The sequence below is a fragment of the Takifugu flavidus genome, chromosome 20 (genome assembly GCF_003711565.1).
Source record: "Takifugu flavidus isolate HTHZ2018 chromosome 20, ASM371156v2, whole genome shotgun sequence".
Lineage (NCBI taxonomy): Eukaryota > Metazoa > Chordata > Actinopteri > Tetraodontiformes > Tetraodontidae > Takifugu > Takifugu flavidus.
In genome coordinates, this window is record NC_079539.1 from 9163708 (window position 1) to 9178422 (window position 14715).

At 41.8% G+C, this 14715-nt stretch overlaps 1 protein-coding gene and 1 long non-coding RNA gene across 2 annotated transcripts in view; one reads left to right on the top strand and one right to left on the bottom strand.

Moving 5' to 3' along the window:
• The window catches only part of si:ch211-127i16.2 (probable flavin-containing monoamine oxidase A), a 38082-nt gene that overhangs the window by 9390 nt on the left and 13977 nt on the right, over positions 1-14715 (top strand). Inside the window, exons 8-10 of the mRNA XM_057019708.1 lie at positions 3554-3654; positions 9007-9165; positions 11329-11415. Of these exons, the coding sequence (XP_056875688.1) occupies positions 3554-3654; positions 9007-9165; positions 11329-11415 (347 nt within the window). The remainder of the gene's footprint in view (positions 1-3553; positions 3655-9006; positions 9166-11328; positions 11416-14715) is intronic.
• On the bottom strand, positions 12461-13140 carry LOC130517677 (uncharacterized). Its single transcript, XR_008947774.1, has 2 exons — positions 13021-13140; positions 12461-12735 (listed from the first exon to the last, which is right to left on the bottom strand). It is a non-coding gene; the product is annotated as an uncharacterized LOC130517677 (long non-coding RNA).

Sequence of the window (14715 nt, forward strand, 5' to 3'; positions counted from 1 at the left end):
AAGAAAATGGGCCGACTTCACTGTAGAAAAATTGCTGCATTTCATTTCTGCCTCGTATCAGTGCCTTTTAAAAAAAACAACATATTTGGTTATTTCACTGCAGTTGGGAAATATTCGTTCTCCACTTCAGTTCACATGTAATTTGCTGCTTCTGCTATTTTTCAGTGCAGTGAAACTAAAGTGATGCTTCACCCTGATGGAATCTATCTCCATTCAGGCTGGACGCGCTTTTGCCCTTAGAAGTGCCTTAATTCCTCATGGCGTAGATTCAACAATGTGCCAGAACCATTCCTCAGAGATTTAGCCTACCTTTTGACATGATAGCAGATTTGCTGGGTGCACGTCCATGATGCAAATCTCCTGTCCTGCAATGTCCCGAAGGCTGGAGGGGGATCCAGTGACTGGGGTGCATTTGAGTACAGTGAAGTCCTGGTCTTGTTAAAGAACACATTTTGAGATGATCTGAGCTCATTGACACTCAACTGTCTCCAAGAGGCCTTAAGAGTACCAAGAAAATACGTCCCACACCATTACACCCCCATCCACCCACCAGCCTTAACAGCTGATACGAAGCAAGATGGATCCTTGCTGTCATGCTGTTTACACCAAATTCTGACCCGAGTATCCAATTGTCACAGCAGAAATTGAGACTCATCCGGCCAGGAAACCTCCTTCCAATCTTCTATTGTCCAATTTTAGAGATCCTGTGTGAATTGTAGCATCAGTTTCTTGTTCTTTACTGATGGTAGCCCTGTGTTGCCCATCTGCTCCCATTCGGTGATGCTCCTCTGCAAATCTATTAGCTCGAGCCAGCCTGACCATTCTCCACTGACCTCTGGCGTCAACCAGACACATTCCCTCAGACAACTTCTGCTTTTACTTACTTTTTGGGCCATTCTCTGTTAGTGGCTGTAAGTGAGCTGCCTCGTAGATCAGCTGCTTGTGAGATATGCAGCAATTGTGCCACATTCAGTCACATTTTTGCTGCTCAGTGCCAACATCAGGGTGTCAAACTGACCATGCCTAAATGCATTAAAGGATGTGTCAGCTGTGTGTTCACTATTGTTGACACAATAAACAAGGACCATCTGGGCCCTCCCTTTGAAAAGTAACTGGTACAGAATTCCAATACCGTCCTCTGACTACTGGGAACACTGTGTTTTAGGGAGCTGGTAGCTTAATGGAAGTTCATGGATGGATGGATGGATGGATGGATGGATGGATGGATGGATGGATGGATGGATGGATGGATGGATGGATGGATGGATGGATGATGGATGGATGGATGGATGGATGGATGGATGATGGATGGATGGATGGATGGATGGATGGATGGATCAGCAGTCACAGGGGGAGAAGCAGTGTCCTCAGAAGTGGAAGTGTTGGTTTTGAATCAGCAATTGCAGTGACTGCTCAGGAGCCGTGGGCCCCCCTTCAAGTTGCAGCTGTTTTCTTAAGATGACAGAGTAATGCAAAAAGCTCCATGGTGAGCTGTCAAATGAGAGTACTTCAGAGAACCGCACAGATGAGAATTGTGTCTGCATTTCCTTTTTCGAGGAAGCCTGCTGCACTCTTGACTTTAACTTTGGTCCCTTGGATAAATCCGTTTTGACTTCCCTCTTTCATCCTCTGTGGTTAAACCATCAAGCTGGGACACTGACTGAAACAATTCAGGATCCGAAGTGACGTCACACAGATCGTCTTGTGAACTTGGCAAAGTTTTCAACAGCGCAACATTGGCCCATTAACAGGCAGCACTTGAAATGTGCCTGATGCCTAATGGAAAGGGGGCTTTGCCTTGAATCTGTGTGAAAGACCAATTTGTTAATGTGAGAGAAAGGCCGAGTGTTATTCCTGCATCTAAAATATGTGCAGCTCTTCTATAGAGACAGAGAACAGGGCAAGAGCACTTCTGCCCAGAAATAAGTAAACTCCCCATTGCTGATGGGTTATCTGTAAGAGTCTGGAGTGGATTATTTCATCTCTATGGATTCTAATTCTGGGGTTTCATCTACTTCATCTTAATATTTCTCACATTTATCTCCTTGTTTTTTCCGTGAAGCTCCATATTTCGTATTTTAGACATTTATGTTTTTTGTTCAATAATCCGTGTCCTTCAAATGTCAAACATCAACCCTTTAAAGACAGAAAATGTCAGGGTAAAACGCACCGTAACTTGGTGATTTTTCCCCTGTGGGTGTTGTAGACCAGTGTCCATTGACTCAGCTGCTTCTTCCATTCTTAGTACTGGTATTTAAAAAGGAAAAAAAGTCATTTATTTTTTCTTTGAGACTTATTTTGTGAATGTTAGAGTCTAAAAAAGAAGAGTTGAAAATAAACATCATTGTCCTGTTTCTTTTTTTTTCAGTATAGTAATTTTCCATTTAAACTGTTTTTGTCCTAAAGGTGACAGGGCTTAAAGGGTTAATATCTTGATCAAATGAGGAACAATACCATAAACAGAAGATATTCTTTCCTCTTAAAAGCACAAACAGGGAGATCCCTAATGATACTCAAAATAGATCCAAATGGTATATAAAACATATATTTTTTCTATCCACAGGCATTCTAAACCCTCGGTAGCTGAGGTTCCTCTGAGGTGTAACATTTAACATCTTCTCTGCTTGACAAACATGTTTACTTGCATTAATTAGGAAACATTTCTGCAAATGTTGATAGGAATTTCCCCTGGCACGGTGCCAACTGATTAGAAAACAGGATTTCCTGTGTGAAGGATGTTGTAGTTTCCAAAGTATCCAGGAGAGACCAAATATCGAGTGCTGCGTGTCTTGTTTAGCTAAATTAAATCTGCCTGACTAATGAGGTAAAAGGACTTGTCCTCCTATCAAACCAGACAACTTCAGTGTCAAGACAAGTGGCATTATGGACATGACCAAGCGTGACGGGTCTTACATCATGTGAGTTGTGCTGTCATTAGAACATCTAAGTGACCATGTCAGATTAGTTCAGGGCCACTTATCATATCACTGTTTTTCAATTTTACTGCTCCCAGCCCATGAATTTTGTTTGGCATTAAGGGCATCATTTTGAGGTTGCTGACAGGCTCTTGACAGTTTCTAAACGATGTCTCCCATCTTCCACCGGTTCATTCATTAAAAGCCTGGCTTTGAGCCAGATGTCACTTCCCTCGCCAGGCGAATCACAGAAGTGGCCTGACTTCCCCGCACGTGCAGCTCAAGCTATGCTACCTTAAACTGTGCTAATGAAGTCACTTAAGTGCTCCCACATCAGCAGGATGGAGGCTTTATAGATGTAAGTGTGATGATTAGCACTCTGGAGCATAACAAGTCCAGCACACCATTAGGTCAGACCATTACTGCTAGCCAGCGAGTCAAGATAAAACCAACTGGATCAATAAGGGCATTTATTCGAGTGCACCATGCATTTTCACTCATTCTTGGTTTTTATTTCTTCCCCTCTCCAATGAATTGTGGATTTCTGCAACGTGTTTAAACACACAAGATATGACCAGGTTTGACCAGTGGATCTAAATGCAGTCCATTACTGTTATTCTTTTTTTTTCTCCTTACAGCAAAGATCGAATACCAGCCAGCCCTGCCCAGCCAACGTCGATTTCTCATGCAGAATATGCCTGTGGGCCACATGATAAAATTCTTAATTACATACCAGACAGTAAGTGGCAGACAGAATTCTATATATATATATATATATATATATATATATATATTTATTTATTTATATATTAGGATCCTCAAGGAATTATCCAGGAACTTGCAGGGAGTTCCTGGGGAAAGGAAACTGACAAAAGTTATAAATGGTGCTCTTGGTTGTTCCCTGCAAGTTCCTGAAAAATACTTTGAAGTCCTTGAAGACCTACTACAGAAGGGTCACCCATGAGACAAATGAGAGAAGGACGTTTTTTTTTTCATTGTATACTTTGTGAAAAGAGTCAAAATGTTGAGGAAAATAGGTTGAAATACAATTTTGAGAAAAGAAGATAAAATGTATTGTCAAGAAAAAAGTCAACCTTTTCAGATTATAGCAACCAGCAAATGTGACTGCTTCTACAAAATGGCATATGGGTGAAACTCTGACTCGGCTTTAGTGACAAAAAACACTCTAATTTCTTGCTCACAAACACACGGTAGTTACCAGTATTAGGGATTTGATAAGACTATGCTGAAAAACACAACGCTGCAGTTAGCTTCCAGCTCCTAGCTTCCTATTTGGCAGCTAAGAGAGAAGTTAAGGAAAATACATACAGTATATCATGCTGAACCACTGTGTCAGTTTTCTGTACCTATTATCCATCATTTTAGGCATTTTGGGTAACACAATAACTTTGTCTGACATCCACAAGTCAGTGAAATGTTCCTTTTTTGAATTTTAACAAATCTAATAGTGCATTTTCCCTTTAGCTGCGGAATAGGAAGCTACAAATCGAAAGCTAGCTTCAGCTTCAAGTTTTAGGCATAGTGTCTTCCCAAGACTGATAAGTACAGTGTGTTTGTGAGCTAAAAGGGAAAGTATTTATTGCTACTAAGGCCTAGTCTGAATTATACTTTATAGTAGTAGTATTCACACTTTGTTATAAACTTAAAATGCCCTTTTTATTGACATTATATTTTGACCTTTTTCCTCGATTTTCTATTCTGATTTCATTCACATCATTTCGACTACTTTCCTGAAGTGTGTGATTAAGCAAACATAAAAAAATCCTCCTTTCTTTGTCACAGGTGGCCCTAGTAACCTCTTGTACTCCTACAAATTGGATAGTTTTCAAGTCTTTGTTCTCTTTTCCTGAAAAGACACGCTCCAATCAAAAGGGCAACTCCACATCTTTGTGTTGCAAATTGTTTTGTTGCAGATTTGGTTAAAAGAAGCCCTGAGATTGGCACAAACAGTTGCTGAGTGAGTCACCCACTCAGTCAGTGACCGTCTTTGATGACAATGCTCCGTTTCCCGAGCCTTGGCGTGTAACAGGCATGAGTACTTGATGATGCTTTCAAGAAATGAATCACTCTTGGGAACTAATTTGAACAAAATCCCACTGCTATAAGCACTTGTGATAGCATTTATCTGCATATCTGTGATGTAAGCTTATATGGCCTCAATAGCACAAATGGTGGTTCCAGAGATACAAAGGTTGTTGGTTTGATCCCTGAGCCCCGTATTTAATATGCTGAAAAGTCCTGGACCAAGATACTAAACCTCAAATAGTTCTTAAAGTCTTCATTTTATAACTGTGAATGATTTATTAGGTCGATTGAGCACTTAGCACCCTGAAACTTAGCCCGCTTCTGAGCAAAAATTACTTGAACAGTTCTTTATAACGGGCGGTGGTAGCTCAGTCTGTAGCGGACTGGGAACAGGGGCTCTTGGTTCAAGCTCCTGTGCGGACAAAACAGGGAAGGTGCTCTGTAGCAGCGATCAGGGAGATCACTGGGGTACCCTTGAGCAATGTAATGAACCCCCAAATACTGACACAGGGCCCTGCAATAAGCTGGGGATTCATTCAGGGCTGCTGGGAGCAGCTGGGATGGGCTCTAGCACCTTGACCCCAAAAGGGATAAAAGAGTCAAGACGAAAGAGAGAAAGTTCTTCAAATAATACTGTACATTCATCCTAAAGTTGCAAAGGTTTGCCTGCAAGTTGAGGCACTGAAGAGAAAAGAGTCACGCAAAAAGAAAAGCCTCACTTTTCGATAAACACAACAACCACTGGTGTTTCAATCTTCACTTACCTTTAAAATGTGACGGTTCCACTGGAGCAGAAAGATGAAGATGATGTGATATCAGCAAAACATGATTCGATACCAGTGGAGAAGGAAGAGTTTGGCCATCCCTGAATGGTATATTCAAAGTCCCAGCCTGCAATCCAGTTTCATCCAGGATACAATAACAATCAGCAGCTACTCCAGCAGAAATGAAGGAAAATCATTGTCACCCCGACTGTCCATATAAACAGGAGCAAACCTGCGGCAAACAGCAGCTGATTAATGAGCTGCAGGTTGCTTAAAGATCTCAAAAGAGCTCTGAGCACAGGAAAAGTTTGATTAATCTTTTCCATTTTGCAGTTTACAACCAACACAATTAATTAACGAAATGCTTGCGCCCCTTGTTAGTAGATCATATTTGTCTACTTGAATGAACACAAAATCATTAGTGCTCATGCGCTGGCTTATTAGAGCTACACCCTGGTGGACTGCCAGGACGCATTTGGAGTTTGATCAAAGCATTGATCAGTAAATATATTTGACACCCTCCTACTCTTTCTGCACATCTATCTCACCAGCTGCTGAGCTTAAAAGCGTGTGTTTACGACGTTGCAGACACCCACCGCAAAAGTAGGAGAAAGTTGCTGCGTGTGGCGCGACAAACAGCCTTCACACAGTCATCAGCGGATTCTGACCGATCAGTTTAAATGCTGTATGATGATGTCATTTGCTTCATTTGAAGGAGGAAAGAATGGAAGTATACTCAAAATTAGATGCACAATCTTATGGTCATCAGGCCATAGTTGTATTTTTTTAATAATAATATGTTTCAAACTGACTGTGTGAAGAGCATGACACTGAAGGCCGGCTGAGGAATGGTGCTGGGATGCTGTCAAAACGTAATTCTATTTATTATCATTAAAAGGGAAAAGGATTTTTTTTCCGTTGTTGATCTTCATCTTCCAAATGTGGAGCAGCCTCAGCAGGGAAGCCCAGATGTTCCTCTTTCCAGCCACTTCCAGCTCATCAGAGGGAATCTTAAAGCGTTCCCAGGCCAGTCAGGAGATACCGCTCCAGCGTGTCCTGCCACGGGGGAGTGGGGGTCTCCGTGTATACTGGAACATGCCTGGGGGGGCATCCTCTCAATGTAGATGTGTGCATCTACATTGCAGCTCTGCTTTGAGCTCTTTTCAGAGGTCTGAGCTCCTCATTCATCTTTAAGGCTGGATCCACCATCTGTTCAGCATACACAGTGCTGCAGATGTTGCCTCCATCCATCCATCCATCCATCCATCCATCCATCCATCCATCCATCCATCCATCCATCCATCCATCCATCCTCCATCCATCCATCCATCCATCCATCCACTTGGGTGGGCGGTTCACCCTTTTATGAGACCATGATGTCAGGTATAGAAGAGCAGATCTTCATCCTATCTCCAAGAGGACAGTGATCAAATTGTTATTTGCGAATAGCATAAATCAGAAGGCCAAGGGTGGCGTGAGTACCCTGTTCCCAGCATCTTGATTCTCACTGGCAAGACATTTGGTCAAATTTCATCACCGCCATTGTAACTGTAAGCTATTATTTTGAGCCACAACCTGGAGGAAATGCGGCTGTTTAGTGTCATCAATTACATCCACGTACTCACGCTATCACAAGAAAAGTGGTGTACTGTGAAAAAGACTATTAGGTTAAGAGCACCTCTTATTACACACACGGCAGGAAATGAAAGCAAAAGCACAATGGTTTCCTTTTCTTCAGTCGTCGAAATCGTCTTTCCACGCTGCTGTACTGCCATTATTTTACCGCAAGACATAGAACCCCCGGCCTGAGGGAGGCGTTAAACAATTTATAACGGGAAATCTAGTCCGCCTCAATGAGGATTTTATCAGCATGGAAACTGTCACGAAAGACCTTGTGACGGTTTTAAAATAACACTCAGAATAATTCCACTGGCAAGTGAGAGACAGTCAGATTCAAGGTGCTGTTAAAGTTTTTGTATTCACAGATTCACACATACTAACAGTTGAATATATTCATGCCTACGTTGGATCTATATTTAGAGGGGAGGCCTCATGTCACAATCTCATATTTTCAAACGGTGTTGGACCCAGCCTGCAGTCACTGCATTATTGATGCATTTTATAGGCTGCATCTACAGCGGATGTAGCCCGAGGGAAACTAAATGTTGATTGTATGTTAGAAATACACAGGAACTGTCATAAGAGTCCAGGTAGAAGCTTTGTTGCCTTGCCATAAACACGCTAGAATGGATGGCTTCCAACTGGAGTAAGATCCAGCCCGATGGGACACGTTTGCAGAACTGTTGCCTTGCCCAACACACAGTGCGCTGTGTCTTCTACCCCGAGTTTCTCCTGAGATCTGGGATCTGATGAGAGGTCTGCCGTCATACTTTCTGCTTGTTGATCACTCAAATTAGCCTCGGTGACGGTATTCCTTGGCAGGATGGCTGAAGCGTCGTGAAAATGGATTGGTTTGGCCCAAACGGCCTGAAAGAAAACTTTTGGAGTGCTTTTGCTACATCAGTTTATTCATAATGCCAGACTGTTGTGCCTTCATTATTCTTAAGGGGAGCGCGGGGGCAATGTAAATAAGTTTGGTTTGTCACTATGATTGATATAAATTTAGCTTTTCTTTTGCCGTCTCAGCTAAATGTCTTCAAACTATTAACTTGGCAGGATGTATTAAGGAAAGGTGAATTCATTTATTAAATGATTACTAAAGAAGCCTGCATTTATGAAGAAAGAACAACAGTAAGGTTGCTAATTGGGTGTTTATGCTTAGATTTGCTAGACAGACAAAGGAAAAATGGAGAAAACGCCCATCCCACTCCTGATTTGGGTGTAAATAACATTGTTAAATGATGATAAAACCAAGGGCTTAACTTTAAAATATTGATTTGTCAACATCGTATCTCAGAACTGCCCGAATTTTGCAATCCTGAGTCCCTGCTTATTACACAATGCTTCAAATGTTCCTTCCAGGCCGCAAATAGCACGCAGTATATTTAATATTTTATGAGCTGTTTGGCCTCACTTTGGTCTCTTGTGTCACCTGGAACCATAATTATAAATCTTCCACATTTCTTTTGGCTCTTTTCTGGGATACTGCATGCTTATCCTACACAGCTTATGCCCACGAAATACACAATATAATGAAAAATGTGAAAAGTGCATTGATTTGCTCGTTCTAATGTGGCATGAATATATGAGAACAGCTGTAGAGCCTTAATGTGAAGTTAATCCAGTGAAGCTGATGCCCTGACTGGTGTGTGTCTCTAAAGGCTTTTTGGAAGGAAAAAGGCTTCTCGGGGGAAATTGTGGCGGGTCTGTCCTCTGACTCTCCGTTCTCTGTAACCTTTGATGCCACCACTCCCAGAGGTAACGCTGCTTTGGTTGGGTTCATCGCCGGCCATCAGGCTTCCTTGTGGAGCTCCAAGGAGGTAATGAGTTATCAATGTCACACAAAGCAATTGATATCTTCATTAGTGCAATTATCTTTGGACTGTGTTCTCTCCCTCTTTGTCTGAAGGTTGAATTTTCATTGCGATTCATTATAATTTTATCAAAATCCATTATGCATACAAAGACTTCTTTTTTTTTGCCCCAGCCACTCTGAATTTATAAAGATATATTGGCAAGGACAGTGTTCAAAAAGACCTTGGCTTTCTTAAATACATGCACCAAGGGAACATAATCACTGGCACACTGGTAATAAGCAGCGCTCTCTCAGCAGCATTTCAAATCATCTGTTAAACAAATGAGCAGCTTTATGGGCGGTCGGGTCTGTCTTGTTTATTTTGACAGTACAACCTCCTGCCCACATTTCTCACTGCGCCCACTCAGTGCGTCCATAAACATTAGGTGACCAAGCTGTGGACAAGTTTCAGAGGAGCGAGCAATTTCGGCTCCGTCTTGGAGGCTGCTTGGATCCCGTCGAGGCCTTTTTGGACGAAAGGCAGCGAAACTCCCAGAACACGAGGGGAAGACGTAGGATGTGTTTGCGGACACCGCAGGACACATCTACAAGTACAAGTTCCAGTTTTTAAAGGACTGGACTCTTTTGAGGACGCCGTGTTTTGAACATTTTTGACACGTGCGCGGCTTTTAGAAGCAGGCTGGCAGCATTTTCTCATTGCTCCGCTTTCTGCTGGGACTTTTAAATGGTCCGCACTGTTTCTTCTCTCTTTTAGACAAGGCTGACTGGTTTGAAAAAAATGGTGTTTTCTGATTATGAATTTAACAAAGGACACGGAAATGCAAGTCACCGTCTTCTCAAAAGTGCAGGACAACGTTTACAGAATCACGGAGGGAGTAACTCTAGCTGCTTCCCATTGGTGGATTTCAATTTATTGCAGTTATTCTTGGATGAATATTCTCAACTGTAACATCCTTCTATTAAAATATGCCCCCCCCCTTAATGACATTTAACAATTTTACATTTTAAACACCACTGACTTTTGCACGAATGCCACAAATATCCCTTCCCAGGATGCAGTAAATGGATGTGCTATGGTGCTTAGAAAAATGGAAAATTGCTCAGTTGCACTTTATGTCCCATTTTGAGAAGCGAGTCTGATCCGCGAGGTGGAGAGCTGTACAAAAAAATTGAAATTGGCACAGTTGACAAAAACCATCTTATATGATTATGCGTCAAGGCTCCAGCGCACCTATTTTGCAGATAACATCTATCTTTTTTTCTCCAGTTCCTTCTATGTTAACGGATTTATTCCCACAGCATTTCCTCCAAGTGGAGAAAAAAAATGAATCATGTGCTTTGACATTTCAGTCATTAGTCTAACTAAACAGTCCCCAGCTGTACTGAGCTGCAGCAAGTGCTTAATAATGAACAAACTAACCCTAACTGGTTTCACTGGTGCACAAAAGAGAACATTGTTGATGAGTGTGAAGGTGAAGGGAATAGCAAGGTTTGCTAAAAGACTAACTCTGCCTCAGTACATTTATGCAAAAAGCTAAGTGCTGATCTACTCTCCACGTCCCTCTATCACCTTTGGGCGGCCTTCGTTCGGTGACCTGGCTGTGTTGCTTCCTGTCAATCATGAAACCTTTTTCTTCTTTATGTTCTTTTTAAATCGAAGCCCATTCAAGGGCAGTTGCTCCTTTTTAAATGGAATAAAATCACCTTCCTATAATTTGAAAACATGCTTGAGCGAGCTAAATTCTCTTTAGTCTATTCCATTTCTATAGTTTATTGGGACTAAGACACTAAATCAATCCTCTTAATGTCTTGTAAATGTGCCGTTTGCGGGTTTCCAGCAAATCAACAGGATTTGGGGATTTAAGACCAAGTGACATGCAGATGAGGCTTCCCAGACAGTTTAGTAGCTTCTGACATCGTGTTTTATGCGGATCTCTGCTGTTGGGCCCATCAGCCCATAACTCATGGTGAGAACTAATATCACCAGCAGCGTGTGCTGACCATGCTCGAGTAATTTAAATTAACTGTTGCTTCCAGAGACCGGAGACCGTGTGCTTGGGCTTATTTCTGGTATCTATCTGAGCTACCCTTGGTGTTGGATGTGAGTGATGGGGAGGTGTAATATCAGTAACTTGTTGGCACTGGGCATATTTCCCTCTGTTTGCAGAGTGCAGAGAGACGAAAAGCAGTGCTTTCCAGCCTGGTCAAATATCTGGGCCCTGAGGCTGCATCTTTCATCCACTATGAAGAAAAAGTAAGTGGTTTACATGCAGATGTCTGATGGAATGCGTCACCCCAATTTGCTTTGGCCCTGGAGTCCACCAAGAGCCCTTGTTTATAAAATGATGCTTGATTCCTGTAATGTTTTAAAGGAAACAAAAGCAACTTTAGTTTCCACATGGTTTGGGGTGGGCTGAAGAGAGGATTGGGGCCATATTCTTGTAATCCACATGCACTAATCACATAGGCTGATGGTACAGACATCCATTACAGGGTCAGGAGAAAAGGATGCTTTTATGTTCTGGCTATTTTTCATCCTCTGAGTCCAAGAAATGCCGCCTGCGTGAGATGGACCTGGTCTCATTTAAAAGGCTAAACTCAGTCAGTGACTTTAAATACGTTTCCCCAGCGGCTCAAAATTAGGCAACAATGGCGATTAAAATGGGAGTTTCTCAGGTGATTTTATTGAACAGATGGACCTTTTTTCTCAACAATTTCCATATTTCCATCAGCAACCTGATCGTTGTCATCAATTTTCAGGCAAAGAGATTGGGGACCTCTTTTATTTTTTGTGTCATACAGGGCAAAGGAAACATTGGGCCAGATTCACCAATATGTTCTTAAGAATCTTCTTAGATTCTTTCTTAAGTTGTTATTAAGAAGTTTTTTAAGAAAACCCTACGTCGGATTCATCAACGCGTTCGTAAGCCCCAGAATTGTTCGCAGCTGTGTTCTTAGATTGATGAATGCCATCTGTTCGTAAGTTGAAAGCGCGTGCCAGGTGAGTCTAATTAACATACGATTAGCATAAGTCACCGCCCACTAATGTCCATAAAAGGAACTGCAGCAGGACCCTGTAGACAGAGCAAAAAGCAGCCAAATGCCCAAAGCGAAATGCCCAAAGCTTGCCTCTCCACGCCTGATTTCTGACGCCGTGTTGAACAATCAAGAAAGGATGGCTAACACGCTTGATAAAATTGCCTCAACCCTGATGACTATAGCCAACACGCTTAAAGAAATCAACGAGAATGTAAAAAAAATAAGAATGTAAAAAGAATAAAAACGTGTAAAAGCTGTGCTCGGATTGTGACAATAATGCATTTTATTCACAAACGGGCAATTAATCGCGCTCGAACGTGAACCGCGTGCCTGCAGTCTGGCCCCATCATTGCGTCAGGACGCACACCCTCACGGGGTTGTGGCTCTGTGTCCAAACACATCCAGCGCCCCTTTAACATGCCGATGGTGCGTTCAATGGTGGAGCGACTGCGCGCATGCATCTGATTGAATAAAACTCCTGTGGAGTCTGAGGGTTGGTCAGTGGTGTCAACAACCAGAGCATATCCTCGATCCCCTAATAAAATAAATCAAGATAAAATCAAATAAAAAGACAGTTTTGGCATGGTTTCCAATTTGGTTGATTAATGTTAAGTCATTGGCACATTTACGTAATTTTAAAATTCTCCGTAAATCACCAAAAATAGGAAATAAACAAATAAATAAATAAATATGACAGAATTATCATTGTAATATTGAATTTTATTGAACTGCACAAGAGAAGAAAACCCAACCATACCAACATGTCGGCACTGAAATGTGCGCAAGAGTACTCCTGAGTGTTCGTAGGATTTGTTCTTACCTACGAATAAATCCAGGATAAGAAGAAATTGGTGAATGCCACAATCTTCGTCAACTGTTCGTAAATGGGACTTAAGAACAAATTTGTTCGTAAGAACGCTTCGTGAAACTGGCCCATTGTCTGGAGGTCTTACAGTACAACCTTGATCTTGGTGATGGTGCATAACAATGGGCCAGATTGATTGTGTTTTCTTCTCTTGTGCAGTTCAATAAAATTCAATATTACAATGATAATTCTGTCATATTTATTTATTTATTTGTTTATTTCCTATTTTTGGTGATTTACGGAGAATTTTAAAATTACGTAAATGTGCCAATGACTTAACATTAATCAACCAAATTGGAAACCATGCCAAAACTGTCTTTTTATTTGATTTTATCTTGATTTATTTTATTAGGGGATCGAGGATATGCCCTAGCTCCCTGGTTGTTGACACCACTGACCAACCCTCAGACTCCACAGGAAATTTTATTCAATCAGATGCATGCGCGCAGTAGCTCCACCATTGAACGCACCATCGGCATTTTAAATGGGTGTTTGGACAGAGCCACAACCCCGTGAGGATGTGCGTCCTGATGCAATGATGGGGCCAGACTGCAGGCACGCGGTTCACGTTCGAGCGCGATTAATTGCCCGTTTGTGAATAAAATGCATTATTGTCACAATCCGAGCACAGCTTTTACACGTTTATTTTTTTTTACATTCTTCTTTTTTTACATTCTCGTTGATTTCTTTAAGCGTGTTGGCTATAGTCATCAGGGTTGAGGCAATTTTATCAAGCGTGTTAGCCATCCTTTCTTGATTGTTCAACATGGCGTCAGAAATCAGGCGTGGAGAGGCAAGCTTTGGGCATTTCGCTTTGGGCATTGGCTGCTTTTTGCTCTGTCTAGAGGGTCCTGCTGCAGTTCCTTTTATGGGCATTAGTGGGCAGTAACTTATGCTAATCGTATGTTAATTAGACTCACCTGGCACGCGCTTTCAACTTACGAACAGATGGCATTCATCAATCTAAGAACACAGCTGCGAACATTCTGGGGTTTACGAACGCGTTGGTGAATCTGACGTAGGGTTTATGACTTAACTTAAGAAAGAATCTAAGACGATTCTTAAGAACATATTGGTGAATCTGGCCCAATGCCTTTCCTGTCGTGGCACCTTGAGACTGAATCCCTCTTAGAAGTGTAGTGCTGAGAGGTGGAGCCTGGAATGGGGGGGGGGCCGTATTGGTTGGGTTTTTATTTATCTTCACGATACCACTTTTTATTCACCAGTAAACTTTAGTAGCAGGTGTCTGGCAATTATTTAAGGTGATGTTGAATCCAACACAGACCTCTACCAGCTGTGGTTGGTCAGACCTCTAATTTCTGTTGTTCTCACTCATGTTTTAGCTCATAAACATCCCAACATGGAAAAGTTTCCCACACTCTCCTGTTTTATTTAGCAGGTTGGGACCATCATTCCAACGAACAGCCAGAAATCCATAAATCAGTGCAATATCTCAACAACATTCTCAACTGCGTTATTCAGACAGCTGTAGAAGCACAATTAATGTCACCATAACAACTGCTGTACTGGAGGTCAGAGCAAAAAAAACATCTGATACTGAAACAAGTATAGTTAAAATAAAGTGATGATGAAGAAACTGCAGAGAAAATGCACCATTAGTCTCCTAAAACGAGCCAAAGAAATCTCTCA